Source organism: Convolutriloba macropyga, chromosome 1, assembly GCF_964194025.1.
Source record: "Convolutriloba macropyga chromosome 1, txConMacr16.3, whole genome shotgun sequence".
NCBI classification, from domain to species: domain Eukaryota; kingdom Metazoa; phylum Xenacoelomorpha; order Acoela; family Convolutidae; genus Convolutriloba; species Convolutriloba macropyga.
The window spans coordinates 13,281,894-13,309,642 of NC_134468.1; the positions used below are offsets into that span (position 1 = coordinate 13,281,894).

General features: G+C 34.3%; 1 protein-coding gene across 4 annotated transcripts in view; it reads left to right on the top strand.

Moving 5' to 3' along the window:
- Positions 1 to 7,881: 7,881 nt before the first annotated feature.
- LOC142335215 (uncharacterized) overlaps positions 7,882 to 27,749 on the top strand; it is a 36,018-nt gene continuing 16,150 nt past the window's right edge. The window contains exons 1-2 of one of the 4 annotated variants that reach the window (XM_075383620.1): positions 7,882 to 7,967; positions 25,725 to 27,119. In XM_075383620.1, coding sequence (XP_075239735.1) covers positions 25,861 to 27,119 — 1,259 coding nt within the window. In that variant the 5' untranslated portion in view covers positions 7,882 to 7,967; positions 25,725 to 25,860. Of the gene's footprint in view, positions 7,968 to 16,437; positions 16,864 to 21,528; positions 21,644 to 25,236; positions 25,484 to 25,724; positions 27,120 to 27,749 lie in introns of those variants that run through there. The other 3 variants (XM_075383611.1, XM_075383627.1, XM_075383635.1) reach the window with 3 other exon arrangements.

Here is a 27,749-nt window from a genome sequence, read left to right on the forward strand (position 1 = left end):
AGATACCAAGCATAGTCTTTGTTATTGCCACTCTAAGTAGAGGGAACGCTTTATCAACCTACTAAATCAAAAACATGAATCTTTCTGAGGCTGAGCATCAGCAATTACGTAATTTTTTTCAACAGTTCTCCATTGTCCAAGTAACTGAAAATCGTGAATGTTGCTCTATTGTATTTTGTTAACAGCTTAGGGAGAGAAATATCTAATTTTTAATATTGATGATCTTCCAGACCATTTATAGAAAATGTCACCATATGTAGAAACAGTGCAGTTGACATTTCTCAACGTGATAACTATAGGTTGATGTTTAACCTGTTTCAATTATGAGTTAATTTGTTTATGGAAATTGTTAATGAAAATACAAGAGTACATCAAACAGTTCAGGAGAAAATTTTATAAATTGGTAAGCACATCAATTTTAATTTTGCCAGGAAATATATATTTTGATTCACTATTTACATTAGATAATAAGTGTCGTGGTCTCGAGCACGAATAACAAGAATTTTATTATTTTAATAATTGAATTCAAAATGGCCTAAATGTACAAAATTTCACAGGTATTTATAATCCGTATGGGTATGAAAATTTACAAATCCGTCTAGATATAGATAAACTCATATGTGTTAATTTACACCTTATTTCTGAACAAGTTTTTCCCCTTGACGTATATGGCAAGTACTAGTGCAGTATTTTGCACTTAACACATTGTTCTCCCTACCTGAGAACATGTCATTGCTATCTACTGGGAGGATCGGAGAGTTGGCTACTGATCGTGTTTGGTGGTGGGAAGGACGAATCTATCTCACAAATTTATGGTTTATGTACATTGATAAACTTGTGGTATGAACAAATTTGAATCGACGATTCGGTTCAAATTAGAAGCCATTATTCAATTTCACTTCACCAAACATCAGGTAAGAAAATTTTCTTTATATATCGAAGTTTTAACTTAAGTTGCTAAGTTCGCTACTTCTCGATATATCACATCCTCCCTCCTTTTTTAAGCAAGTTTGTAGGAATAGCTTCTCCAAAACTTTCTGGTTGTTTTTTTTTCTGCTTGAAGTCCTCGTGGCCACTGAAGGTTGTTCCCCTTCAACTACTGAGGTTTCTTCAGTAGAGTGGGGTGATGCCACGTCTATGTCGTCCCTACTGCTCTCAGACTTTGAGTCAGTAGATTCAGTCTTGATGTCGTCAGGTTCCAACCGTGCAATTTGGTTGTCACTAACAAGAACTGTCTTGTTTGAATTCACCGGCTGGATGAACGAAGTGTTCATTCCTTTACGGGTAAGGAAAGTAGCTGGAACCGTTGGTGAACTGTTTGTCGGTTTGAAGAGGACTCGTTCACACAGATCAAAATCAGTGACTGCTGGAAGTCTTATTTTGCGTCCCAGCAGCAGTTCTACAGGAGTTTTGCCCCGCGTCTTCCGATGTGTCATCCGAGTGTTCCGATGTGTCATCAAAGCCCGCTGTAGGAAAGCGCCAAATGACACATTCAGATTTGGACTCCAGGCTTGAATAGCCGGTTTCACTATTTTGACCGCTCGTTCAGCAATTCCATTTGCTCTTGGATGGTAGATGAGAGATTCCATCTTTTTAATCCCAAGTGATTCACACCATTGCTTTAGGTCACTGCTCACAAACTCAGGACCATTGTCTGATACTAATGTTCTTGGTATCCCAAATCTTGCAAAGATTTGACTCAAGTACACCTTCACTGTTTGTGAGGTTCTATTTCCCGCAGGGAAGGCTTCTATCCAACCTGATCCCGCGTCTACTATCACTAAGATATTACCTTGATCCTTAACGTAGCCCCAGTCCATGTGGAGTCTTTCCGAAACTTCAGCTTCCGGCCAAGTAGATACTGTTTTCCCCAGGCTAGGCCTGTTTTCTTGGCATTTCTTACATTTACTAACATATCGAAGAACATCTTGACTGATGCCGGGCCACCAAGCCATCATTCGAACTGCTTTTTCAGTTGCATTTTTGCCTGGGTGAGTCTCATGAGCTTTGGCCATCACCATGGGTCTTAGTTTGGGTGGAATGAAAGGCACAACTCCTCGAAAGATGATTCCATTGTGAATGGTCGAGGCGTCTTTCTGTTGTTCAAATCCTTTCTCTGCTTCTGAGCACTGTTTCCATATGCCGCTTTTTATTCGTTTGATGACATCTAGAAAGAGTCGATTCGATCCCAGCTGAGTTTTGATATCTGACTGGGTCACCAGGTCGGATTGGACGAAGTAGATATTGTCAAGAGCAAAGAGGATTCGATCATTGTCATCGTAATCATCAAAGTCTAGTCTGCTCAGAGCATCAGCGTGGGGGATCTGTTCTCCGGGTGTATACTTCAATTCGAAGTCAAATCCCATCAGCGCTATCGCCCTTCTTGTAATTCTTGCTGATGCTGTTTTCGGAATTTCTTCGTCTGGGGCGAAGAGATATTTGCGAGGTTTGTGGTCAGTCTGTAGAGTGAACCTTCTTCCGAGTAGGAATTGTGTCAATCTTGTGACCACAAAGACGATTGCAAGTGCCTCTCGCTCAATATTGGAGTAATTTTGTTCGGCTTGTGAGAACTTCCTCGATACGTAGATCACAGGATGTCCTTCTTGTGAGAGTACCCCGCCTATAGCTTTCTCTGAGGCGTCTGTTGTCACGGTTGCTTCCTTCGTCAAGCTGTAAGGCTGTACAAGAGGGTTAGCACATAACTCGTTTTTGATGTTTTCAAAAGCATTTTGCTCTTCCTTGTCCCATCTGAATTCTTCTTTTCGAATTTAGTTTAGGGGTAGCATTTTGGTTGCAAAATCCGGTATCACTTGACCATAAAAATTTGCTAAGCCGACAAAGGACTCGAGTTGTTTCAAATTTGATGGCGGTGTTGCATTTTTGAATTTCTCAACATGTTTAAGATCGGGTGCTATTCCTTCTTTGGAAACAGAGTAACCAAGAAAACAGAGTAACCAAGGCGTTTTTGCATTTTTGATTTTCTCATCATGTTTAGGATCGGGTGCTATTCCTTCTTTGGAAACAGAGTAACCAAGAAAACTTACGCTTGAAACTGGTTTTGAGTTGGATTTTTTCTCATTGATGGTGAAATTTTTTTCACGCAGCCGACTCTTGATTGCAAGCATTCGTTTCTCGTATTGATCCTTTGTTGTTCCATATACCAGAACGTCGTCTTGGAAATTTACCACACCCTTGATTCCTTTGAGAGTTGACTCAATGCAATTCTGGAAGATTGATGAAAAGTTCTTTAGACCCTGAGGAAGCCTGCACATCTTGAACAATCCTTGCGATGTGTTGATTGTGCATATTTCTTTTGCATCCTCGTTCAGCTCCATTTGATAATATGCATCTGATAAGTCAATTTTTCCAAAGTAAGAGTCCCCATGGAGAATATGGAAAATGGTCTCCATGTCTGGGATTGGATAGTCCTCGTCCATAACTTTGCCATTGATGTGAACTTTGAGGTCCACGCATAGTCTCAGAGCTCCATTTTTCTTCCGCTGCCACACTACTGGTGATGCATTTGTGACCCCACCAGGTTGTACTGGCTCCAGGATGCTCCGTCGTACCATTGTCTCAAGCTTCTGTTTGACCCTGTTTTGGAGAGGGAGAGGTATTTTTCTGGCTTTGCAGAACATTGGCTGTGATCCCGGTATGAGTTTCACGTGCGCTTTGTATCCTTTGACTGCAGGTAGTCTTTCATCACTCACTGCATTGATGCCTTCTTGGGGTAGTATGTCTATCCCAAGTAGCCCAAATTTTTTGTCGAATTGCACAACTGCTGGTTGGTGTTGCCTATACTTGCTTCCGTTCCACTCAACATCACATGTTAGTGATCCCAAAAGCGTCAGTTGATGACCATCATAGGCCTCAAGACGTCTGACTTTCCCATTTAACTGAGGTTCACCAAGCTCAGTCCAGTTTAAGGATGATATCACGGTGATATCAGCACCGGTATCAACTTGCATTTTTATTTTATGGTCTTTTACTGTAATGTACTCCCATGTCACCGACATGTTAAACACGTTTTCTCGTGTATAGTAACTTCCCATTTCCATTTCGGATGATGTTTAACCAGGCAATTTACCGTCTTCCTCGCAGAAGTTGTTGTGCCGGTCAGACTTACCTGACTTAGACTGGGTTTTACTTCTGCACTTTTTCGAAAAGTGCCCCACCTTTTCACAGGTGTTACATTTTTTGCTCAAGGCCGGACACGGCTTGCTGCTGTGTGGCTTACCTCCACATCTATTGCACAAGTTACCATTGCCTTTATTACCGGTGAACTTTTCACTAGGTATTCTGATGGTCTTTCTGAAGTTGTATCCCACTTCTTCTTTTATTACAAATGGTCTATTACCTGTTGAGGAACTCGCAAAAACCATTGCTTGACTTCTGAACTGTAAGCTTTCTGTCATTTCAGACAGAGACATCGTTGGCTTAGTTTTAATGCCGTCTAATAGTCTTAATTTGGCCTCAGGGTCTCTCAAACCTGAGAAAAATTTTATTTTCACCAACTCTTCCTCAGGGTTGGTTACTGTTTTAAGTTTTTCGAAGTCAACATAACGTGCTTCTTCTCTGAGGCGCGCTAGAAAATCGTCGTCAGATTCTCTAACGCCTGAGACAACGGACAGAAATTTAGCCCTTTCTGCCGTTACTACTCTCTCCTTAGGTGAAATGTAGTTTTGAATAGCTAGTCTGATCTCTTTAAAAGGAGTGTCTAACAATTTTTTAGGGCTCATAAGGCTTCTAAGTTTAGGAAATGCGTCCTGGCCGCATATACTAAGAAAGAGATTTGTTACCTGTAGGTCCACGATCGTACCGGCGTTGTTGACTTTATCTTCTTTTTTCTCTGCGCGACATTTCGCCACAAAAGACATGATCCACGCAGTACAGGATTCAGCATTTTGTAGATCCAAGGTTTGTCGGTCGTTTGGTGGTCTGGACACCATTGTCGTGGTCTCGAGCACGAATAACAAGAATTTTATTATTTTAATAATTGAATTCAAAATGGCCTAAATGTACAAAATTTCACAGGTATATATAATCAGTATCGGTATGAAAATTTACAGATCCGTCTAGATATAGATAAACTGATATGTGTTAATTTACACCTTAGTTCTGAACAAGTTTTCCCCCTTGCCGTATATGGCAAGTAGTAGTGCAGTTTTTTGCACTTAACACATTGTTCTCCCTACCTGAGAACATGTCATTGCTATCTATTGGGAGGATCGGAGAGTTGGTTACTGATCGTGTTTGGTGGTGGGAAGGACGAATCTATCTCACAAATTTATGGTTTATGTACATTGATAAACTTGTGGTATGAACAAATTTGAATCGACGATTAGGTTCAAATTAGAAGCCATTATTCAATTTCACTTCACCAAACATCAGGTAAGAAAGTTTTCTTTATATATCGAAGTTTTATCTTAAGTTGCTAAGTTCGCTACTTCTCGATATATCACACTAAGGTTTCAATAATAGGACACCAGTCATCAGGTGAACAATATGGTTTTTTTTATATATTGCACTCAAATTGGGAATCTGAGTTTTAACTTCATCTGAAGACCTTTTTCGCCAGCGCTGATATTGAGAAGTATTTTGATGCACATCTACTCTGCCTCCTCTAATGCTGATATAGAAACTGAAGTTTTTGCGACATATCACCATCAACACTTCGTGTCAATAAGCCAGGTATCACTTAATTTCATTAAACTAAAATCTAGATTGAGTTTCAAGTTGCCCAAACTTTGCCAATAGTTTTTCAACTTCTACATTGAATGAGCAATCGTTAGCACAAATGAATATAAATTGATCTGTAAATGACATAAACGGTATGTTCTTCGAAAAGCCCAAACTTAAGAAACATTGAAGGGTTCTTCAAAAGCAAAGGAATCCTGTAAAATACCAAACTTAGGTGCTTTATCATTTAAATTATCGAGAGAGTCGACAATTTTATGCAACAACTCAGGGTTGTTTCGGATAATTGATTTGATGAATTAATGAGAACGCTCGTTTACCGTTTGAGTATAATGATGTTTTATTGTTCTATATCAAACAATTTCCAGTTTGCAATTTGGGGCTGCGCTGACCACAAAAAGAACTAGCTTGGAAGACACGCAACTGTTCTCATAGCACTATATTTGTTTGTTAGCACCTTGCCACTGTACAGTAATGACTCAGTATCTTCCCCGTGAACTACATTATGCGTTAATAGTTTTCTACTGGCTGTTTGAACGAATAAATTTCGAGATAGCAAGAAACAAGGATTATGATTTGAAACGGGCCGTGCATATCAGACTTTGGGTGAATATGATTCGTTGATGCAAGATCATGATCCGAAATAGTGCGTCCCAAAAATTGTTCCAGTCCGTGTATTTATCGTCTGGGATGGGGTACCCCCCGACAAAAATTTGTCAAATCTTATTCTACCACCTCACCCCGGGGAAATTAAAAGTGATATCGATGAGAGCGTGGAGGGGGAGAAGTGGAGCAGAAGGCGGAGACCACTGAAGAGACTAGCCAAGTTTTCTGATAAATGTTTTGCGCGGAACAGTTCTCATTTAGAATAGAATGTCTGCACAGTTGAAGACGTCCTCAAAATCAGATTTGAAGACACTTAACATAAAAATAATTGTGTTTTGCAACATGAAATGAGAATTATTGACCTAAGTAATTGTCTTTGCATTGTCGAAACTGAGAGACAGCGGGTCAGTGAGAGTGAACAATCAATCTGAACTATACGAAAGAAACTGCATAAACTTATCAGATAAAATGGCGGGAGAATATTTGATTTTACTGCACAATTCAGATACCAATCTTGTTGAAAATTAACTTACTGATCATAATTTAGAAAATGTAACATTTTTTTTAATTTGCAGGGAACAATTTAATGTGTTTTGGACAAGTGTATCGGTAATTCCATTAGCCTACTAACGAACCTACCTGTTTGCAGTTTTTGGCTAATCAGCAATAAACAAAGGTTTATGAACACAAAAATTCCATGGTAAACGTTTATATTATATATTTAGTTACGGATTATTCATATTGTATAGCAAAATATGCAGCACCATTTCGTGACAAGGAGTGGGGGTGGGGGAGGGAGTGGGGTGGTTGTCTAAAATGGGACCCGGTCGCTAGGGGCAGCGGATGTCAATAGGCAGTGAAAAATAGGAACATCGTTTTTTTGAGCAGTAAACAAAATTATGCCACTTCTGATATTTCCAAACTACCTTTCATATAATCACAGGCGGCAGATTATGCTTATTAGCATCTAAGTGCGCGACAAACAAATTGTTTATTCACTCATAATTCAGTTCACGTTCTTCACTTTCTGCACAAAATGCACACAAATAGACAAACAAATTGACAGTTTTCGTTTTTTCTTGTGATTACGATCTTGAAAAACAAATACAATCGTAGCTGATATTGTCATTCAGTTCAATTTTTACACACCTCAATTTTGTATTTTAAATGCGAGAGAGAAAAATAAGCTAAAATGAATATTGTCGTTTACCATATTGGTACGTTTTGCCGAAGCGTTTTATGCCTAATTTGAGCACATCTAAAATAATTCGGCCGCTTAATTTGCATTTAAAAATTGCATATTTTCATATTTGCTTATTTTTCAGTTCAAAATTAAGGCTGCAGTATTCGTTACTATCTACTGTGTATATGTTTATGATACGACCATAAGAATATACGTACAACTTGCCAAAAAACTAGTTTTAGTGAACTATTTTTCAAAAACTTTTTAACTCAATTTTTAATTAACTAACAATATATAATATTGTTTAGATTCGTTAATAATCAGTTTACCAGTTCAATTTTGCACGCTCTTACTTGTGGAGTACATGAACTGAAAAGCTTCAGCTTTCGTTAAGTATAATATTGAAAAGAAGCTTAGAAAGTGTTTGGTTCAATGTGCCTTTGTTTGTAATTTTTCTCACTTTCTTATCTCCTATCGAGAGGTTAGTTGATCACATTTTGTCTCTTTTGAACTTATTATTTTCCATATCACGCGATGTACCATTGCTTGGGAGAAAGTTTTGTCAATCTGTACTCTCTCCTTAACGGGTTAAACCTGAAAACCACACCCTGCACCTCCCAGGCCCGCCCTCCTCACATAGGGGATGGGGGATTGACTATTTTACCAAATCTTTAACTAGATAAAGAATATCCCCTCCCCCTCCTTCTTGTCATCTTTCCCCAATAAACATTAATAGTGACAACTCGATCTTCGGAGAAAGATCGAGTTGTCATCGAAACGAAAGAAATGTAAGAAGAGAGGATTTCTATTAGTGCTAAATTAAAACTGATAATTGGAATTTTTGGTATTTCAGAAAAATTGTTTTGCAAAATGAAATGCACAAAAAAGTTTTCTGTATTAAGCGATATCCATTTTATATATTAATAGATGGATTCTTAAGTACCCTTAACCCTCTTAACTTAATTTATCTTCAAACAGATTCCTGCTGCAAAGTTTACGGTACCTGCTCTAGATTGTAAAATTCTCGAATTGAATCTGACGTTGTTGTAGACATTTATCTTTGTTCCACTAAAATATGAAATTCGACACCATTCAACTTGAGTACACCATAGCAAATTCTAGCAAACTTTTTCAAGACTTGGTCAGAATGAATCCAAGCTGTTTCAAATTTTACTTAACAAGGAGGCTCGGTAATGTGCGATTGCGCATAAGGTTTCGACCCCGCTCATCCATAATTTTGACATAATTGTCTACCAAATGAGGAACAGGTAGAAAAACCCAAAAATTATAGTATTTTTCAAAAAAAAAAATTGGTGTATGAATGAAAAAATAGACTCCAAAGCAAAAAAAAGTGGAGTAAAAAAATTATGCATTAGATTGATGAGATAGGCCAATATTAGAAAAGCGAGTAAAGACGAACAGCAAATTCAAAAAATAACAACAAACATTAATTACATCAAAAACTTTATGTCCGGTTTAAAAAACAAAACTTAATAACAAAGTCAAAATAGCGTCAGATAAAACTGAAAATGACTTGAGATTCACCAGAAAAGATTTGAAACGAGTCCATATTAAGGCTTGATAACAATTAGACAATAAAGAACAATAAAATAAAATTGAAAAGTTGGCTTATTTGAAAAAAAGCAATTAATTTCAAAGTAATGAAAATCATTAGAAATCAACTAATATATCCCTTTGGTTTACAATTACAAATGCTTCTATTGAAAGGAATAATGAACTGTCGGTATTCAGTTTTTGATGCGGTTAATAAAGAACAACAAATAGACAACAAACGAAAAATCAATTAGAACTTGCCAGAAAACAATTTCGAAACCGTAAAGCCATACTTTGGCCCTCAAAACATGTTGGATTGCACCTTCTTTGAACACTGATAATGTAAGATGCGACCTTTTTTTTAATGAAACTAGGTAACACGCAGACATAAAAGAAAAAACTGCAAAATAAAATCATACTTTTTTTTAAAAAAAAAGAATTATTTCCAAAGACATGAAACCCATTAATTACAAAATGAAATAATTATTTACATTCGCTTATTCTTCCAAAAGAAGCCCTAAAAACCTATAATTATCCAGTATATGTCTTATGTTTACAGACAGAAGGTCAAAAATAACGAAAATCAAAAATTAGTTTTCTATTTTTTGTGAAAAACCCGTGTCTAAGCCAGTAAATTCATAACGAATTCTTTAAAAATATTAGATTTTGTGACACCAATCTCTTTTGACTCTTTCCCTTGTCAACAATAGGGACATATTTGCCTGCAACTAACGAGACTAGGTAACAAATAGACAATAAAAGGAACAAAATTTCGAAGTTAAATTATTTTTTTGTCTTGGAAAACAATTGTTTTCAAATTTATGAACGCCATCAGCTGTCTTCTAATATCAGAATATCAACTCATCCATTCTGTTATGAAAAGCCAAGGAAACTGGGCCATTTTTCAGGACATTTCATACGACTAAAAAGATAAAGAAAAAACAAAATATAAAGACAGTTAAAAACAAATTTAGAAAATTCAATTAAATTCTTCGAGAAAGTAGTGTCGAAGCCGTCAAAAACCATAATCTCTATCTTTAAGAACTTTAAATTTAATGTTATCAAATCTGTTTTTTTGAACGCCAATAATGTGATATATGAACTTTCGATTACGTGATAATGTGACAAATCAAGAAAACATGAAAAATGAGCAAATAACTAAAAATAAAAGAATAAGAAATCTATTAGTATCAGAGCCGGAAAACCATAACTTATGGCATAAAACCGCAACAAAGATTGAATTTGAAATCAGTAGAAAGGAGCAGCATTCTTTTATTGCTGATACTAAGCAAAAAGTTGACCAAATGAAAAGAAAAATGGAGACAAATTTCAATAAGCCATTTTTATTTTAAAGTCAAAACGACCATACCTTTTTAAGCAACAAAATAGATAAATTAAATTGGAGCTAATTAGGAAACCAATTGGACCTATCACTTGTGATCTTTGATTTGAAATGTCCTGTCATTTAATTAATACAAAAAAGATCGAACTTTTTTAATTAAAAAGACCGACTGAATACAATCTGAATTAGTTTGGATTGTAACAGTCCAAGATTGGTTCAAAACTAGCCCTGCTAATGTTGTGCGTTCATTAAGAACACGTAATTTTTCTAATGTCTAGATATTTTCTTAGTTATAAAACCAAAAATTAATGCTGCGTTTTCGATAATCATAAAGTTAGCAAAAAATGGCAAAGTTTTAATTACAGAGCACTCGCAAGGGAATTTGAAGTAGAAATAGCCCCATTTTGAGTCTACAAAGATTGTGTTTGTGGTGTTTGGGTGTGCACTTCCTCTAAATTTAATCAAAGTAGCTGAAAGAAACCTATTTCGTGCTTTGTTTGATGAAGAAGTCTGAATTTTTTTTATAAATATTTAGACAAAATTTTTGATAAAAAATTGAGTAAAAATACATGACAATATTTTTTGACTTTAAACATAAAATCAACAGCACTTTCTTTGAAATTTTTATCAAATTTTTGCAAAATTGGCGAAATTTTATTTAAAATTTTCGAAAAATGTGAATAAAATCAACGGAATTCACTCTATTTTCTCAAAAGTTTAAACCTCGATAACTCTTTGTAAAAAACGAAAATCAAAAAAAATCTTTTTAATTCCCTATTCTACGCTGGAGAAGCTTTCTAATGATACCAGTCTCAACTCTATACGATGAATATATCGATCGGCCAAAATTGTCTGAACAAAAAAAAACCCATTTGAGTATATAGTTCCTCCCCTCCTCAACAGGGGTCGAAACAATAAAAGAATGGTTTTGGAAAAACATTGTACCACCTAATCAAACAACTTGTAGGAAAATTACGGCGCTCAAGATACACCCTCCCAATCGATCTTGAAAGTCTCGTTACAAGATTATTCACATCAGTATCGAAACTGAGATTGAAGTCAATTGCACATTATATTCTATTGACAAAGCATCAGGGTCAGGTATTGATGGATCGTATGCGTTTTGTTTTAAAAAAACAACTACTAACATGATCGACGCAATTTGATGCTTGCATTTTTATTCTGGTTGACCCGGAATTTTGTATTTCGAAACCAAGAAAAATTGAGATTTCGAAAAGTTTGGCTTTGAAACCAGTCTCTATGGTTTTTAACACAAATTCCCAAGGTTCGGGAAAATGACTTGTTTGTTGACGGGTTATTTATAGCACGAATAATGTACGTTTCCATCCATTTTCAAACACTTTTCTCAACTAGTTTTTCTATTTGAAGCCGGAAATACATAATTTCTACATCAGTAACTTCTTTAACAAAAATTGAGGTTCAGCCGCCATTGTTTCTTTTCTGCGTTTTTGTAATGAATTTTTGATATTCTGGTACCCAGTAGTAATCATTCAAACCCAGGATGACTCGTCAAAGTTTCTAGAAGGAGAAGTTATGTTTTTACTCATCTATTTATTTAACAAATTGCATATCGACTTTAAACTCAATAAAAATCTTGACGTTTTTTTCCGCTCTTTGAGGACAATTCATAATTGATGATAATTCTTGTTAAGAAGGTTTGCTGATAAACTGGATGTTTGCTTCTGGTTATCTTTTAAGTTTGTTTGTTTTTCAATTCTCTCAATGGGGGGGAGAAACTATATACTCAAATGGGTTTTTTTGTTCAGTCAATTTTGGCCGATCGATATATTCATCGTAGAGAGTTGAGACTGGTATCATTAGAAAGCTTGTCCAACGTAGAATATGGAATTAAAAAGATTTTTTTGATTTTTGTTTTTTACAGGGAGTTATCGAGGTTTAAACTTTCGACAAAATAGAGTGAATTCCGTTGATTTCATTCACTTTTTTCGGAATTTTTGACTAAAATTTCGCCAATTTTGATAAAATTGATTAAAATTTTTCAAGAAAATGTTGTTGATTTTACGTTTTACGAAATAAGTTTCTTTAGTCCACTCTGATTAAATTTGCAGGAAGTGCACAACCAAACAACACTAACACAATCTTTATAGACTGAAAAGGGGACAAATTCCACTTCAACTTCCGTTGAGAGTGCTCTGTAAATAAAACTTTGCCGATTTTTGCAAACTTTATTCGTTGATTATCAAAAACGCAGCATTTATTTTTGATTTTTTAACTAACAAAATATCTATATCAATGACTTTCCAAAAATTAAATTTCCTCATGGGCAATCAACATTAGCAGGACTAGTTCTGTACCATTCTTGGACCGTTACGATCCAAAAACAATTTGGATTGTCGTCAGTCGGTTTTTTATGAAAAAAAATTGAACTTTTTTTGTTTTAATTAAATAACAGAACATTTTAAATCAAAGCTCACTAGTGATTAGTCCTATTGGTTTCCAAGTTGGCTTGAATTTATTTATCTAGTTGATTGCTTGAAAGCTTATGTTCGTTTTGACTTTTAAAAAGTTTGATTTTTAAATAAAAAATGGCTGATTGAAATTTGCCTCCATTTTTCTCTTAATTTGGTCAATTTGTAGCTTAGTGTCAGCAATCAAAGAGTGCTCCTTTTTTCTGCTGAATTCAAATTTAGTCTTTATTGCGGTTTTACGCCTTAAGTTATGGTGTTATGCCTTTGATACTCTTAATTTGGTCAATTGGTAGCTTAGTGTCAGCAATCAAAGAGTGCTCCTTCTTTCTGCTGAATTCAAATTTAGTGTTTATTGTGGTTTTACGCATTAAGTTATGGTGTTATGCCCTTAAGTTATGCCTTTGATACTACTAGATTTCAGAATTTGTTTTTAATTTTTAGGTATTTGCCCATTTTTCATGCTTTCTAGTTTTGTCAAATTATCACGGTATTGTCAGTTCATATATCACATTTTCGCGTTCAAAATAACGCACAATTGGTAATATTTAGATCTTTAAAGATATAGATCGTGGTTCTTTACCACTTCGACAGTACTTTCTCGAAGAATTTAATTGAATTTTTTAATTTTGTCTAACTGTCGTTTCTACTTTGTCTTTTTAGTCGCATTTAATTTCCTGTACAATGACCCGGTTTGATTGGCTTTTACTGGAAGAGTAGATGAGCCTATGTTCTGATATTAGAAGATAGATAATGGCTTTCATGACTTTGAAAACAATTGTTTTCCAAAATGAAAAAAAAAACCTTTCAACTTCGCAATTTTGGTCCTTTTATTGTCTGTTTTTACCTGGTCTCGTTAATTAGAGGTTAAAGATGGCATTATTTTGTCAAGGCAAGAAGTCAAAAGGGATAGGTCTCACAAAATCTAATATTTTAAGAGAATTCGTTATGACTTTACTGGCTTCCTCACGGGTTTTTCACAAAAAAAGTAAATGGATATTTGATTTTTGTCATATTTGACGTTTTTTTTGTAGACGTAAGACATATTCTGGATAATTGCAGATCTCAAGGGCTCCCTTGGGAAGAATGGATGAACCTGTTCAAATCTTTCATTTTGTAATTAATGGCTTTTATGTCTCTGGAAATAATTTTTTTTCGAAAAAAAAAACAAGTATTACGTAATTTTGCATTTTTTTTCTTTTTTGTCTAACTCTTGCTTATTTTCATTAATGAGTGGCCACATAACATACGGTGTTCGACGAAGGTGCAATCGAAAATGTTTTGGGGGCCAAAGTATGGCTTTACGGCTTCCAAAGCATTTTCTGGCAAGTTTTATTTGATTTTAGTTTGTTGTCTATTTGTTGTTCTTTTTGTAACTGCATAAAAAATTGAGTACCAAGCGTTCTTAATTCCTTTCTATAGAAGCATTGGTAATTGTAAACCTATGGGACATTTCAGTTGATTCCTAATGGTTTCATTACTTTGAAATTAATTGTTTTTTTCAAAAAAAAATTCAGCGAACTTTAAAGTTTTGTTCTTTTTTGTCTAATTGTTACCAAGCTTTATTATGAACTGGTGAATAACCATTTTTTCTGGTGAACTACAGGTTGTTTTGTTTAATTTTAGTTTTATCTGACTCTATTTTGACTTTGTTATTAAGTTCTGTTTTTTAAAACGGACATAAATTTTTTGATGTAATTAATGTTTGTTGATGTCGTTTGATTTTGCCGTTCGTCTTCGCTCGCTTCCATAATATTGGCATATCTCATCAATCTAATGCATCAATTTTTACTCCACTGAGTTATTTGCTTTGGAGGCTATGTTTTCGTTCATACACCAGTTTTTTTAAATTACTTGAATTTTTTGTGTTTTTCCATCTGTTCCTCATTTGGTAGACAATTATGCCAAAATTATGGATGACCGGGGTCGGAACCTTATGGGCGATCGCACACTACCGAGCCGCCTTGTTAAGGTTTTTGATTTCTGTTTGTTTGATAATTGTTCATGGATACTAACCGGTCGCCCATTCATTGGATTTTTTCGGCTCTCTGAGCAAACGTATAAACATATGATCTCGATTATAAATCGAATTTTTGGGGAAAAAACAAACAAAAATTTATCCAATACAGCTGAATCTGAAGACTTCTAAAACATCAAGATAATGACATGCTTTTTCCAGTTAAGGTCTAGAAAAATTTGAAAGAAGTTACATGCTTAGTGTAAAAGGTCACTGTTGTTGAGAAAGAGCAGGTTTTCATTTTTTCATGTTTTACAAAAATTCACAAAGTTTTATAAAGTTTCTTGAACTGTATTTTTCTTGTTGACTAATTTGACATGTTCAAGCAGTAATTTGGTCGAAGTTTGACATTTTTTGTCCTCGTTTGATCATTTGATCATGAACAAGAGATCATTGGCTTGGATTTTAACATAAGGTTCTCTGTATGGACAGCCTAAAGAGCTTTCAAACGTGGTTCATGGATGTTGTTAACAAGTTGAGAATAGATGGTCATTTTGGCAACAACCAAATATAGATAAGCTTGAGGCATTTCTAAGAACAATAGCGAGAGAGATCAGAGCGACTTAGCAGTAAGAAGTATCGTTCTGTCTTGGAATGGATCAATGTAAAAAAGACCACCGAGGTTTTTTGGAGAATAAATTAGAGAAAAATTTTGAAAACTTTGTTTTTTTTCCTGAAATTTTTAGTCTGGTGTATGCTTTTTATCAAGATTTTTTTTTTCACGGAACCATAGTTCACGCTATCATAATTATGCGCAACAGTAGTTCACGCGCTACAAGTTTATGCAATTTTCCAGTTGAGACTTTATCTTCATATAAACTGTGGTCTCGTTTTCAGTGTTACAGTAAGTCTTGGAGTACTCAATGATGCTGAATAGATCAGAATGTGTTGTTTTAAAAAAAAGCATGAAAGAAATGCGTTTTTTGTTATCGTTTTTACAATATTCTCTAACAGTTTTTCTTTTTTTCCAAAACTTTGACTGAGTGTTTCGTCCGAACAATTATTTTGGAACAGCTCTATTTACTCTTAAAAGTTTTTGCTCCGATTTAGTTCAACCTTAGCTTCTATCGTGTCAAAGGAAGCAAACGAAAGAAAACGAGCTCAGATATTGTTCACTGAAAATATAGTTACAGCGGTTTTTCTGTGCACAACACGTTATTTTGGCTAAAAGGCATGTAATTTAACATAATTCACTTCCCGCCTATGATGCAAAAACTTTTAGCCTGACATCTGCAGTTTTCTTTTTTTATCAAGCTCGGCCTACCATATAGGATAGAGGAAAATTATATACGTATTCTTTTATAATAATTTTGTCACTAATTTATGTATCCCATTTTTGCAACGTTGCAGTTTGTTTCAGTTTTGAAGCTCAAACTATTCATAAGATAAATCTTTTGAAAATTAAGCCAATGCGCTTTAAGCTTATAGATTCTTCGGTGTTTTCATTGTTTGCAGAGCTTTTGAGACTGTTTAAAAACACGTGACCAACTTCGAAGTGCAAAAATGTGCAAAAACAGAATGACGTGAGCAAATAATTGCTCTATTGCTAACTTTTATAGTAACTTATTATGGTTGACGTGTCAAATTGATTTACTATTCAAAAACAAAAGCTCAAATATTTTTATCAATGAAAACCTCAACTCGGTGTGAACTAAGTGAGCGGTTAAAAACACCATATATGGCTTCAAGTACTTATAGTAAGATTAGAAGATCAATTTTGTTGCAAAAGTTTTGCTGATAACATTTAAAAATAGTACTCTAATAGCAGGACTTCAGTTTGTGGTTTTTATTATTCTCTTTTTTGTCAACGTTTGCTTCTCTACAAATTCAGTTGAAATATGTGATGTTACCTGAAAACTAATTGTTACATTCAATTTTGGGTTGAATTGCTTGTTTCAATAGCTCTCAACTTAAATTCACATATTATTTGTCGTGTTGCCTTACTACTAACTTTTAAAAAAATAATACTGAATTTGAAAACCTCATTCCAACTTTAATTTGAGTAGGAAGCCAACCAGTAAGTAATGCTCTTCAAAAAAAGTAACTTTGTCTTTCAAAATGGTCAATTTTTTCTCTGATGGGTAGCTCATTCCCCCCCCCCCCCAAAAAAAAAATTCCAAACTAAATTGGGGCTAGGAACTTTGTACTATCTCTACTTTTTTGCATCAATTTTGGCTGATCAATATTGTTTGCAGAGAGAAAAAAAGTGGTATCTTTAAAAAGCCCTTGAAATAATAAATCGATTGCCGAGGAGTTATTTTGAATTTTTCAACTTTTCGAGATATTTAGGTTTAAAATTATTAACATTTTTCAATTTTTTTTACTTCTCAGACATTAACAACAAAAAGATTGCTTTAAAAATGTGCAGTGTGATAAAAATGTCCAAATTTGATCAGTGGTGGCTAAACTATTGATAACAGAGCCTGTATGATGGCACACCCATTAAAACTATTTATAATAATGTGCCAAAAAATTTTTAATAAATATTTCTTTTTGGCTTCCGTCAAAATTTTTGTTTTCTGTAAAAAATTTTGCACTACAAAATCAGTTTACAAAGGTGCATTTTAAACGTTTTGGTTTGCAGGAAATTGGGAGACATTTACGAAATTTAACAGGCATATTGAAAGAAATAATATTTTTTGTTTTACTCTATACAGTTACTTTTATTTGCAAATACATAGAAAAGTGGAAGCAAAGAAGAACTAATTAAATGTTGAAAAAGTATTGTAAATAGTTTTGAGGAACATTCAAGCCCAATGAATTAAAAGCTCATCACTGGCCTTTTAATACTTCTCGGCTTTCTTGGTACCAATTTAGATACTTTCTTGACATCTTACAATACAATTTTTGTCATAAAGAATGAGGAAACAATAAAAGTAGAACACTATTTGTATAGTTTTCACGCTTAGTGTATTCTTTTGTGTTTAACTTTAAGAACTAAGCTTTAAAAACCTTTTGAGATATAAGAGTAATTTATCTTTGTTTTGCACTTTTTTTTGGTTTTTCTGTCACTAAGCCTCCTTGTGGTATTTCAATTCATATCTATTTACTCTTTTTAGTGCTTTCAATCCACACCTTTTACTGACATTGACAAAATTTTTGAACATGAGAGAAATGGTTCGACAACAAGTCAGAAATCCATTTTAAAGTTAGCAATCTCAGTAACGAGAGCTTTCAACGACTTTTCAACTGAAAAACATTTAATCTATTCAATGGCTATAGTTTGTAGCCAACTGTTTTTCGGCCCTTTACTCCATTCGTTTACACAAAATGTGAAATTTAGTTGTGGGCTGCATGCTGTAAGGTGATGACTATAAAAGTTTATACCTTCAGTTATATGCTTTGCAATATGTAAGATTTTGTGGCGTAAAATAGTTCAGATTTTAATAGTGTTTTTCAATGATTTCAACGCCCGTTGTGAAGATAGTTTTAGATACACTTTTTGGTGTAGTCTTCTGACATTGCATCATGCAAATTTTTATTGGATTTAAGGAATTCTTACTCAAATTTTGTACGGAATTTGGAAATAGACTTTTAAGTTTTTTTGTAAACCGTTGTTTGCTTTTTTAAACGACTGCGCGAATGCTTCCTTCACTTCAAGTTTTAGGTTTTGAGTTTGCTGAGTTTTTGAAAATTTAGTTCATGACTTGTAATCGCACTATCATTTTGTCTTTGCTGTTTTGTAAAATTGTGCGCCGACACGCATTACCGGTCCAATTCGCTTCTGTTATTCTTTATTCTTTATCCTTATTTTTACCGTTATCCAAACGGTGTAGCCAAAATCCTCAAATTTGAGAATAGATGATATATACTTGCCATATGAAAATACTGATTGAAATGAACAATCGAGTTCGATTTTTTTGCTGACAAAAAACTTTTGAACAAGAATTGTTTGAACACACACTGATAATAACTGGATTAAAGGTGAAGAAACGAGCACAAAAAAATTTTGCGTTGAAATTCTTAATTTTTTCTGGCGTTGATCCGTGGTCATTCAACTCAGAAAACTAAGTTTTTTAAGGACAATAATTAGTTTTCCACAAGAAACCGAATTTTTGTGTCCAATTGTGAGACCATTTTCAAAACTTTCCAAATCCAGAACACAAGGAGGGATAAAACTCCAAAGTTATTTTAGGACATAAACTTGGTGTAAAACAGCAAGCCTTAGAAATATATCTCCAGTTGCTGAACAAACATAAGGCTTCAATTTTTTTCTCCTATTTTTGGGCAAAACAAAAACCTCAAACATAAATGACTGAAAATTTGGTTGAATGGCAAAATTTAATCGTGTTTGGAAAAATTTTCAAGCTGGTAAATGATTCATTAGTTGAAAAAAAATTGGTAACCAGTTTTTTTTTACAAATTCTTTTGTTGCGTTCGATTAAAACAAAAACATTGGCATAAAAATTGTTTAAAAATCTTTAAGCCCCAATTTAGTTAAATTCCAAAGAGACAAAATTTCTAAAGTATGTCAGAAAAACGCTTTGATAAAACTGGTTGATATGATTCTATTTTGCTCCAAAAATTTTTTGTTAGCAATCGCATGTTCGAAACCAATCAAAAATGTTGACGATAATCATTGGACAGAAATTAGTTCCTTTTGATTGCAGAATATTTTATCTTCCCAACGTTTTTCTTTAATTTACAGACTGAAGTGAAATTGTTTTCAAAACACAAATTTTTCCTTCTAGTTTCACTGTCCACCTAAGAAAAAATATGCAGCTGAAATCAGAAGAAAGCACTCAGGAACCTCAAAACACCCTTTGCACTGGAAATATAAAAAAACAATAAAAATATTAATATAGGTATCACATGGAATAAAAGGTCAAAATGATTTTCGGTTAATTTCAAACTATTAGATTCAAAACGAATCAACGGAAATAATATAAATCTCTCCAGTGTATGCTAGGAACTTAGTTTTTATATTTCATTGTAATTAAAACAAATTCTAGCCTAACGGAAAGAGTATAGTAAAGACTAGCCTTTTCACTTTTTCACAACTGTTTTAGATTAATTTGTATCTATCAAATTACAATCTGACTGAGGGTTAAAATTTGTTTAAAAAATTCAAATGTTTAGAAAAAAACACTTTTTGATTGACTAATGTATGCTGATATTCAATTTTATAAAAATATAAACCGAAAACTGCAATTTTGATCTATGTTAAGTTGAATATAAATTTCCAATTTTTCAGGAAATTTTTTATAATGATCATTATGAAAGATTTACAGACAAAACTTGGAAATTTAGTTTTAATTTAACGTAGATGCAAACGTGCAGTTTTAAGCACTTATTTGTATAAAAATGAATAACACCATACATTGATCCACCTAAAAATTTGAAATTTCACAAAACTACAAAAACTAAGCTCCTAGCAGATGCTGAAGAGTCATAGATTATTTCGAGTCATAGATTTTGATTGAATCTAAAAGTTTGAATTTAACTGAAAATAATCTCAACATTTTATTCGACGTTGAACTTAATTTTAGTTTTTTTCTTATATGTTTATATCTCCAGTGCAAATGGTGTTATGAGGTTACAGAGTGCTTTGTTCTGATCTCAGTTACATTTTTGTTTAGCGAGCTGGACAGTGAAACTTGAGGAAAAAGGTCACTCTTTTTTCGATAGAAAAATAAAAACTGCTTTTTTTGTGATTTAGAAACACAAAACATATGTGTTGTTTGAAAACACTTTAACTTCAATCTGAAAGTTAAATAAAAAGGTTGGGAACATAAAACGTTCTGCAATCAAAGAGGAACTAATTATTTCTGTCAAATGACCATCGTCGAGATATTTGATTGTTTTCGAACATGCGATTCCTAACAAGAAATTTTTGGAGCAAAAGAGAATCATATCAGCCAGATTTGATCAAAGCGTGCTTCTGACCTTTTTAAGAATCTTTGTTAGTTTGGAGTTTAAATAAATTGGGATATAAAATTTTGTTTTATGCGTAGAAACCTCCATTACTGTCAAGATCTTTTGGTCACAGCTGGGAAAGTTTTTTTTGTTGCAGCTATGTAAGTTGTTAGTTTCCATGGAAAGACAATCCTTTTGTTTTAAAGAGTAATTATTGACTATTGTCAGTTTGACTGTCCATTTTTCTTTTTTTTCCAATTGTAGAGCCAGATGACATGAAGATAATAGGCAATTAAGGGGATTTCTGGTTTCTTTTCATAGTTTTATAATAGATTTACATCATTAAATTTTATTCTTAATCACAATTACCCGATTGTTTTGTCGAATTTGTTCCACCTTTCCATTTTCATACTTTTGCGAATGTTCTTTTTTTCTCCCATTATGACCAGAAGGTGCATTTTATAAGTACGCTCTTGACCAGCCTCCACTTTGAGCTTTTGATGCGTGGATTTTTTTTAATTGACGATAATCAAGCGTCCTCGTTAAGAGAATAAATTGTTGAAAACTTTTCTCAGGCATGCTAACATATTACTTAAATCAGCCAAACTGTTCAATTTTTTCACAATTTTTGCTCTGATTGTGGTTCGGCGCTGATAGAAAAAGAGAACTGCAATGAACTTTGTTATAAAAAAGTACAACTCATTTTTCATCAACAGCTTCTTATATCTGCATGAGAGCTATTTTAACGTAATAAGTTTGAACGTGATTGTTAAATTTTTGTGTAATTATTGAACTCAGTGTCACGGTTCGTGTACAAGTGCTATAAAGTCTTTAAAAGATCAATTTAATGCATTTATAGAATCGTGAATACTTTAGTTTCAATCTTTTTGCAACTGCTTTGTTTTTTTTTACTCGTAAGGTGAAGTACGTCAGATTTAAAGGTTAGTTTTCATTTCCTTAAATTTTTTGGTACAACATCAGAAGCTATTGTGAACATAATTCACATAATAGGGGGAAAATTTTATAATTTTTTGAGGAGTATTTATTGGAAAAATCTAAGGATCTGTTTCGTTTTGATCATGAAGAAAATTTCTGGTTTCATATCCAAGTGTGAACAAACTAATGGGCATTTTTGCACTGATAATAGTTCATATAGCCTGATGACATTAGCGGTTAGAAATTGCAACTATAATACATAACACTATAGAAGTAAAAAAAAACATTAGATAAAAATGATTGTATTCGATTCATTTTTTTCATGCCAGACTACAAATAATCAAAGGAAAAAGTACTAAATACAGAAAAAAATACAAATGAGCCTTTAAACTGACTTAAACGTGAACATAAGTGAACTTGAAATGTTTCAAATGCATTTTAAAATAAAGTGAGACAGGGTCGGTTGGTGCGTGGGGGTTAATTAAAGGGGTTTTAAGCACAAATATTTTCTAAAAACCTATTTGACATGAATAAACAGCTGCACCATTTAAGTTCAAGTTCACAGTCAATGAAAGTGTTCCGAATTATGTCACGTGCAAACATTGGCCAAAAGAGACAGTTATAATAACCTGGTTAGCATTTATTATTAGCTATGATGCGCTATAACCAGGTCTGTAAGTTCTGTTTGTGGTAGTAAGTCTTTGAGCAGTATTTCAAACCATTTCGTCAGTCCACTACTAAATTTGCTTTCTGCAGTTTGAAATTTCAGACATCAGGACGGATAAACCGTTAGTAATGAGGTTCAGCTACTTTCAAAGTTTAACTCTCAACCAAATCAAAAATTTATTTAGATTGTTTTTTATTGCAATCGCCAAACAAAATATATTTCATAAAAATTGATACATTTTGACTAAAACTCCCAAACTTTCAAAATGGCAAAAAATTTTCAAGGATTAAAATGTTATTCGACGAAACAACATACCGATATTGCATATCAATCAAAATTTTAATGTAATTCCATCTATTAAAGTCATCTGAGCTTCGGCTTCAATCTTAAAGGATAAGAAAAAACATAAAAAAATTTCCAATTCGTTTTCTAGTTTTCACGCCAAATTTAAAAATGAAACGGATAATAATTTTCAGACTAATTAATTATTCTTCATCTGAACAAACAAAGTTTATGACGATGTGAAGCACCCACTAAAACTTCTAGTGAAAAAAAAACGTAGGACGACAGATTGAGTTAAAAAAAACCTTTAAAAATCAGTTTTTCTATGTGGGTCGATTTGAACCAATTGGCAATTGGTTATACTAGCAAACATAATACAAATGAAAAATTTTCATATGAGGTTTTATACAATTGTGGTTCACATGTCTCACTTGATTTTAATTGACTAAAAAGTTCTTTAACTAATGAACTGGAAAAAAAAGGTAGCGGACCAAGATGCCTAAAACATTTTTTACAATATTTCAAAGAATACCAACTGAGAAAACAAAAAAAGCAAAAAAATATTTTGAAAGGAATTGAATAGCGTTGAGCATCTAGGATAAAGTGATCATTTGATAAAATTGTTGATTTATATACAACATTTAATATGAACAGTTAAGGTTCATATTAATTTACTAATTCGTGCAAATAAAGTAAAGATATATGTTTCGTTGTCCTTTTGAAAAAAAGGATCCGGTCTTATCGGCTATTTTCCTTCTAATAAATGTAGGATTACAGAGTCAAAAATAGGAAAAATTGTACTTTTTATTTAGGCACAATTGTTTTCTCATTTTTTCCTCTTACCAATACCGTTACTGTGTCTCTTGTTAAATACTAAGTGATCAATTTTGCTCTACTTTGGGATCATCAATAGTTCTTCATTCAAAATATTACAATTACAACGACATTTTTTTGCAAGTAGAAGAAGAAGATTTTATGAATCCATCTAATACTTATAAAACAATACAATGGCAAAACAACATTGTTTACAGCTGGAAAGGACAAACAACGAGTCACTGAGAACTTTTTTTGAGCTTAGCCAGTTTGCCTAGTAAAAATACTGTTGAACTACTTTCATGGCTGTTTAGACACACTAAAATTTTTTCGAACGTCTTTTTGCAACATAAAGTCACCCTTTAGCTCCTTTTTTTTGAAATTATAATTGCAAGCAATCATATTTTTCAACAATTTCGATGAAAAAATCAGCATGCAAAAGGATTGCAGTGATTTTTTTCGAGAAATTCACTGCAATTCACTGCCTAAATCGATTTTGACAAAAAAGATTTCTAAAATTTTGTAATATTTGCGGTGAATTCAGCGATAAAATTTTGTGGGAAATCCAGTTTACTCTCTTGAAAGTTAAATTATATTCACTGCAATCACCACAATATACTACATATCTTAATACAAAAATTTCGACCAAAAACAATTTTGGTATAATTTACAATAAAGTTTTGCTAGAATTGCAGTATTTACCTGTGAAAACTTTCTTCGTCGCATTCATTCGTTAAAACAGCAAAATTTACAAAATTAACAAAATCGGCATTCGCTGCAATTTTTAAGTAATTTGAGATTTTCACCGCTCATGCCCCAACCTTGACCAACCAGGGCATGCATTTGGACACTTTTGGCTCAAAAACTGTTGGTTTTGTCATAACTGGATTTGTTAATTCTTGCTCTTACAATATGTACAAATCTCTCCCAGCCTTTCTTTTCTCTTTTCGTTTCTTTCTTACACGCTTGTTTGCACTTTGATCAGTTAATTCTGGAGTAATGGTGGTTTTGGTGGTAACGTTTCAAGTTCCGCCCCTTTTGTGGGCGCTTGTAACTTTCCAATTGACTGCCAGTTTACCTGGCTGGCTAATCAAACAGGGCTTTATCGAATGTTTGTTTTTGGACAACTTAAACTACACAAGTATTGCCATTATTTCTGTAAGTATGTATGCCTTGCGTGTATTGGAGCGCTTTAAGTGTATATAATTGCCTCAGTATTTTACCTGTGCTTGAACAAACTGGCCAAAAGTATATAAATTCAGTTCTAGAAGTCCCACTTTTTCTTCTAATCGTTACAGCTCACCCATATGGGGAAGTTATTCTTCTAACTTACTAGTTATAACTAAGCCCCTTAACTAGAGACCCCTTTTAACTAAAGAAAGAGAGAAAGCGGCCAAAAATAAGGTCCCAAAATTACAACCTACGCACTTCGAATGACGTAAACATATTGTGCGCACAAACATTTAGACACGTTACCCCCCTCTCACTCCCCGCTTTTGGGGGGTTGTTACGTTGTTGCGCGCGTGTACAGGTGTTAAATATGCCATATCGCGTTTTGTAAAACGTTGACGGAATAAAGGGGTTTCTTGTAGGGTTTCAGAGACGAATTAACAGAATTAAGTTGGGTTTTGATTCGTGCAAAGTTCAAAAATGAGGTTGCGCAAAAGGGGGTATAAATTTTACCTATAATTTGAACTATGGTTTCGAAGTTGCCCATACGCACGTTATTACTCACTAGCTCACTCTCTTAAGACGACTAGTAATTTCTCGCTTTCTCTCAGTAGGCATTGCCGGATCTATTGTCCGTTATGGTACGTGTTTGTATCTTTGGATAACTTGCCAGTTGTTACCCATTTGGGACTTCGTTTTGGGTACCTGGTCTGGCTAATATTTCCCACCAGGGCGGCTTAGTTGAAGTACCTCCTTAAACTGTTGCAATATTCAACGGTGGGATCAAGTTTGACTCTCTTTGTGAGTTTACTGGAATTGCTGGACGTTTGCAAAGCACCTTGAATGTCCAAAAGGTGCATGTCCAGACCATGGGGTGTGCCTCGTACAGTCCAAACACCTTAATTGGTTCCAGGTGTTCAAAGAAATCAACATTTATTACCGTAGTATAAAGGAGTATTCCGATCACATTTTTTGTACAAAAATAAGAATAAAACTGTTGACGTTTCAATCGTTGTTATTGTGGTTTACTAATGATCTTTCATCAGTAGGTCTCTGTGATTTATGATTTTCTCCGCTGAGAATCTCATAATTTTCTGATTTTTTGATATTCATTTTTATTACCTATTGATTGTGAAATCAAATTTTGTTCTTAGAAGCAAAGAATTGAAACCAATCACGGATCAATATCAATTCATCTACCTTCATCTTCTTTGGGGATCGAAATTATTTACTTCATCATCTTCATTTTAACATTATAATCATCGTCTGTTATGATAACCAATTAAAACGATGGATGATTTTCCCTGCCTCCCTAAAATCGGAAACAACCATTTGAATATCCATCGCAACTTGATGGAACAAAACATCGGAGAAGCTCAAATATTCACGAAAAATGGCGCTGATCAAGAAAAGACCCGCCAGCCAAGCAATGACAACTGCTGGAATAGCGATAACCAGAAAAATATCAGTTGGCCGTGGTTTTCTACTCCGACCAAACATGACAGTGATCAAAATGTGAACGATTCCAAATCATCTTGCGCGTCACCAGTCTCGACTGGCTCTTCGTCATCAAGTTCTGGAGATGACCACTCCAACGACAACAGTGATAACGTCTCAACAAAAGATGACAATAGTCATCCGCATAATTATGAGTTTGTTGACAAGAAGCTGAGCAAGTTGAACTTGCGTAACAGTGAGATCAAAACAATAAAAAACTTTTTCAAGAGCAGCGAAAATCAAACTGATGATTCTCAGAAAAAGAGAACTGGTACCAAACATGTCGAAGAACTTGACAATGGTACTCAAAACTTTGACGACGATGCTGACCATGATTCAGATGAATCTGGAGAACAACACCGATTCAATTTTAACTTCGACGTTCCTGGAAATACAACCCTGGATCCAAGATTTCCATTTTTCGACAGAACCGAAGCACCAGACACAAACTTGGAAGCCCACGGTTCAGCGATTTCAGAAAGACCAAACAACTTGGAAAGTATCTGGGACTTTGCGTTTACTTTAAACTCGGCTTACTTTGGTTCCGGTGCCTCGCAAATTGGGGGGTTCTCACATCTTGACCAGCAAGGCCCCGAATCCGAAATGCTTCAAACTCTTTTCGGCAACAGAAACAACCTCAACAACATCAATAATGATAAAGAAACGGTTTGGCCAAACGATGGTGATGATATCGGGATCCTTGGACGTGAGATCCCAGATCCAGGCTTTGACGTTAGTGACGAGAACAGTTTGGACATCTCTTTTGATTCCTCAATCGGGGATTCCTCCCCCCACCCTCTCTCATCTTCAGCTTCTAATTCATCCTCTTCTTCTCCCCGCCATCGCTTGCCTTATTTCAACAGTATGGGCACTCGAAAAGAGAAATCCGTGAAAATTGCTAACGTGGATTCGACTAACGTTGAAAATGACCTCGTACAGAGAATGTTTATGGACGGATTCTTTAATTATAGTTTTCCTCCAAATTCTGGAGGTGACGATAATTCATGTGAAAACAGCCCGGGTTATTTTGACCGTTCAAATAAACAGAACAGGTGAGTTAGATTACCTTCTACCACTTCTTTAAAAATTAGAGAAAATTTATCTATTAATTAGATCGATCAACGTTTTCTAGTTACATCAGTTTTTTTTATTTACTTTTACGGACTTTTTAAGGGTGTTTCCCATCACGGCAACAGAGCTCAGTGGTTAGATAACTTATACCCCCCATCATGCCAAAATGGGGGGTTATAATTTCATGAGGGGTCTCTAATAGGAAAAACTGCTTTTTAAACCTTTTTTCGGATCTGTTCTGTTTTGCCCCCCCCCTCCCCAGCTTAATGGGCTTATATCTTTTACGCCCCCCAGGCACATGTGCTGTTTTTTTACATAGAAACGTGCTATATAACAACATAAAACATGGGGGGGGGGGCAAAACAGAATAGATCTCTTTTTTTCTCCCATTTTTGGAACCAAGTGAGCCAAAACCTTAAAAACTGTAAATTTTGGGGAAGAGAAAAATATGGGGGATTATTTGCAATGGCAACACATTTGCTCACTTATGCACTATCCCCGCATGGGGTGTACTGAAAAAATGACAAGACATATTGTTGAGAAAGAATATGCATTGTGATAATAAATTTTTTACAAAAATGCTTAGTTTTTAGCTCACGTTGTGAAAAGCT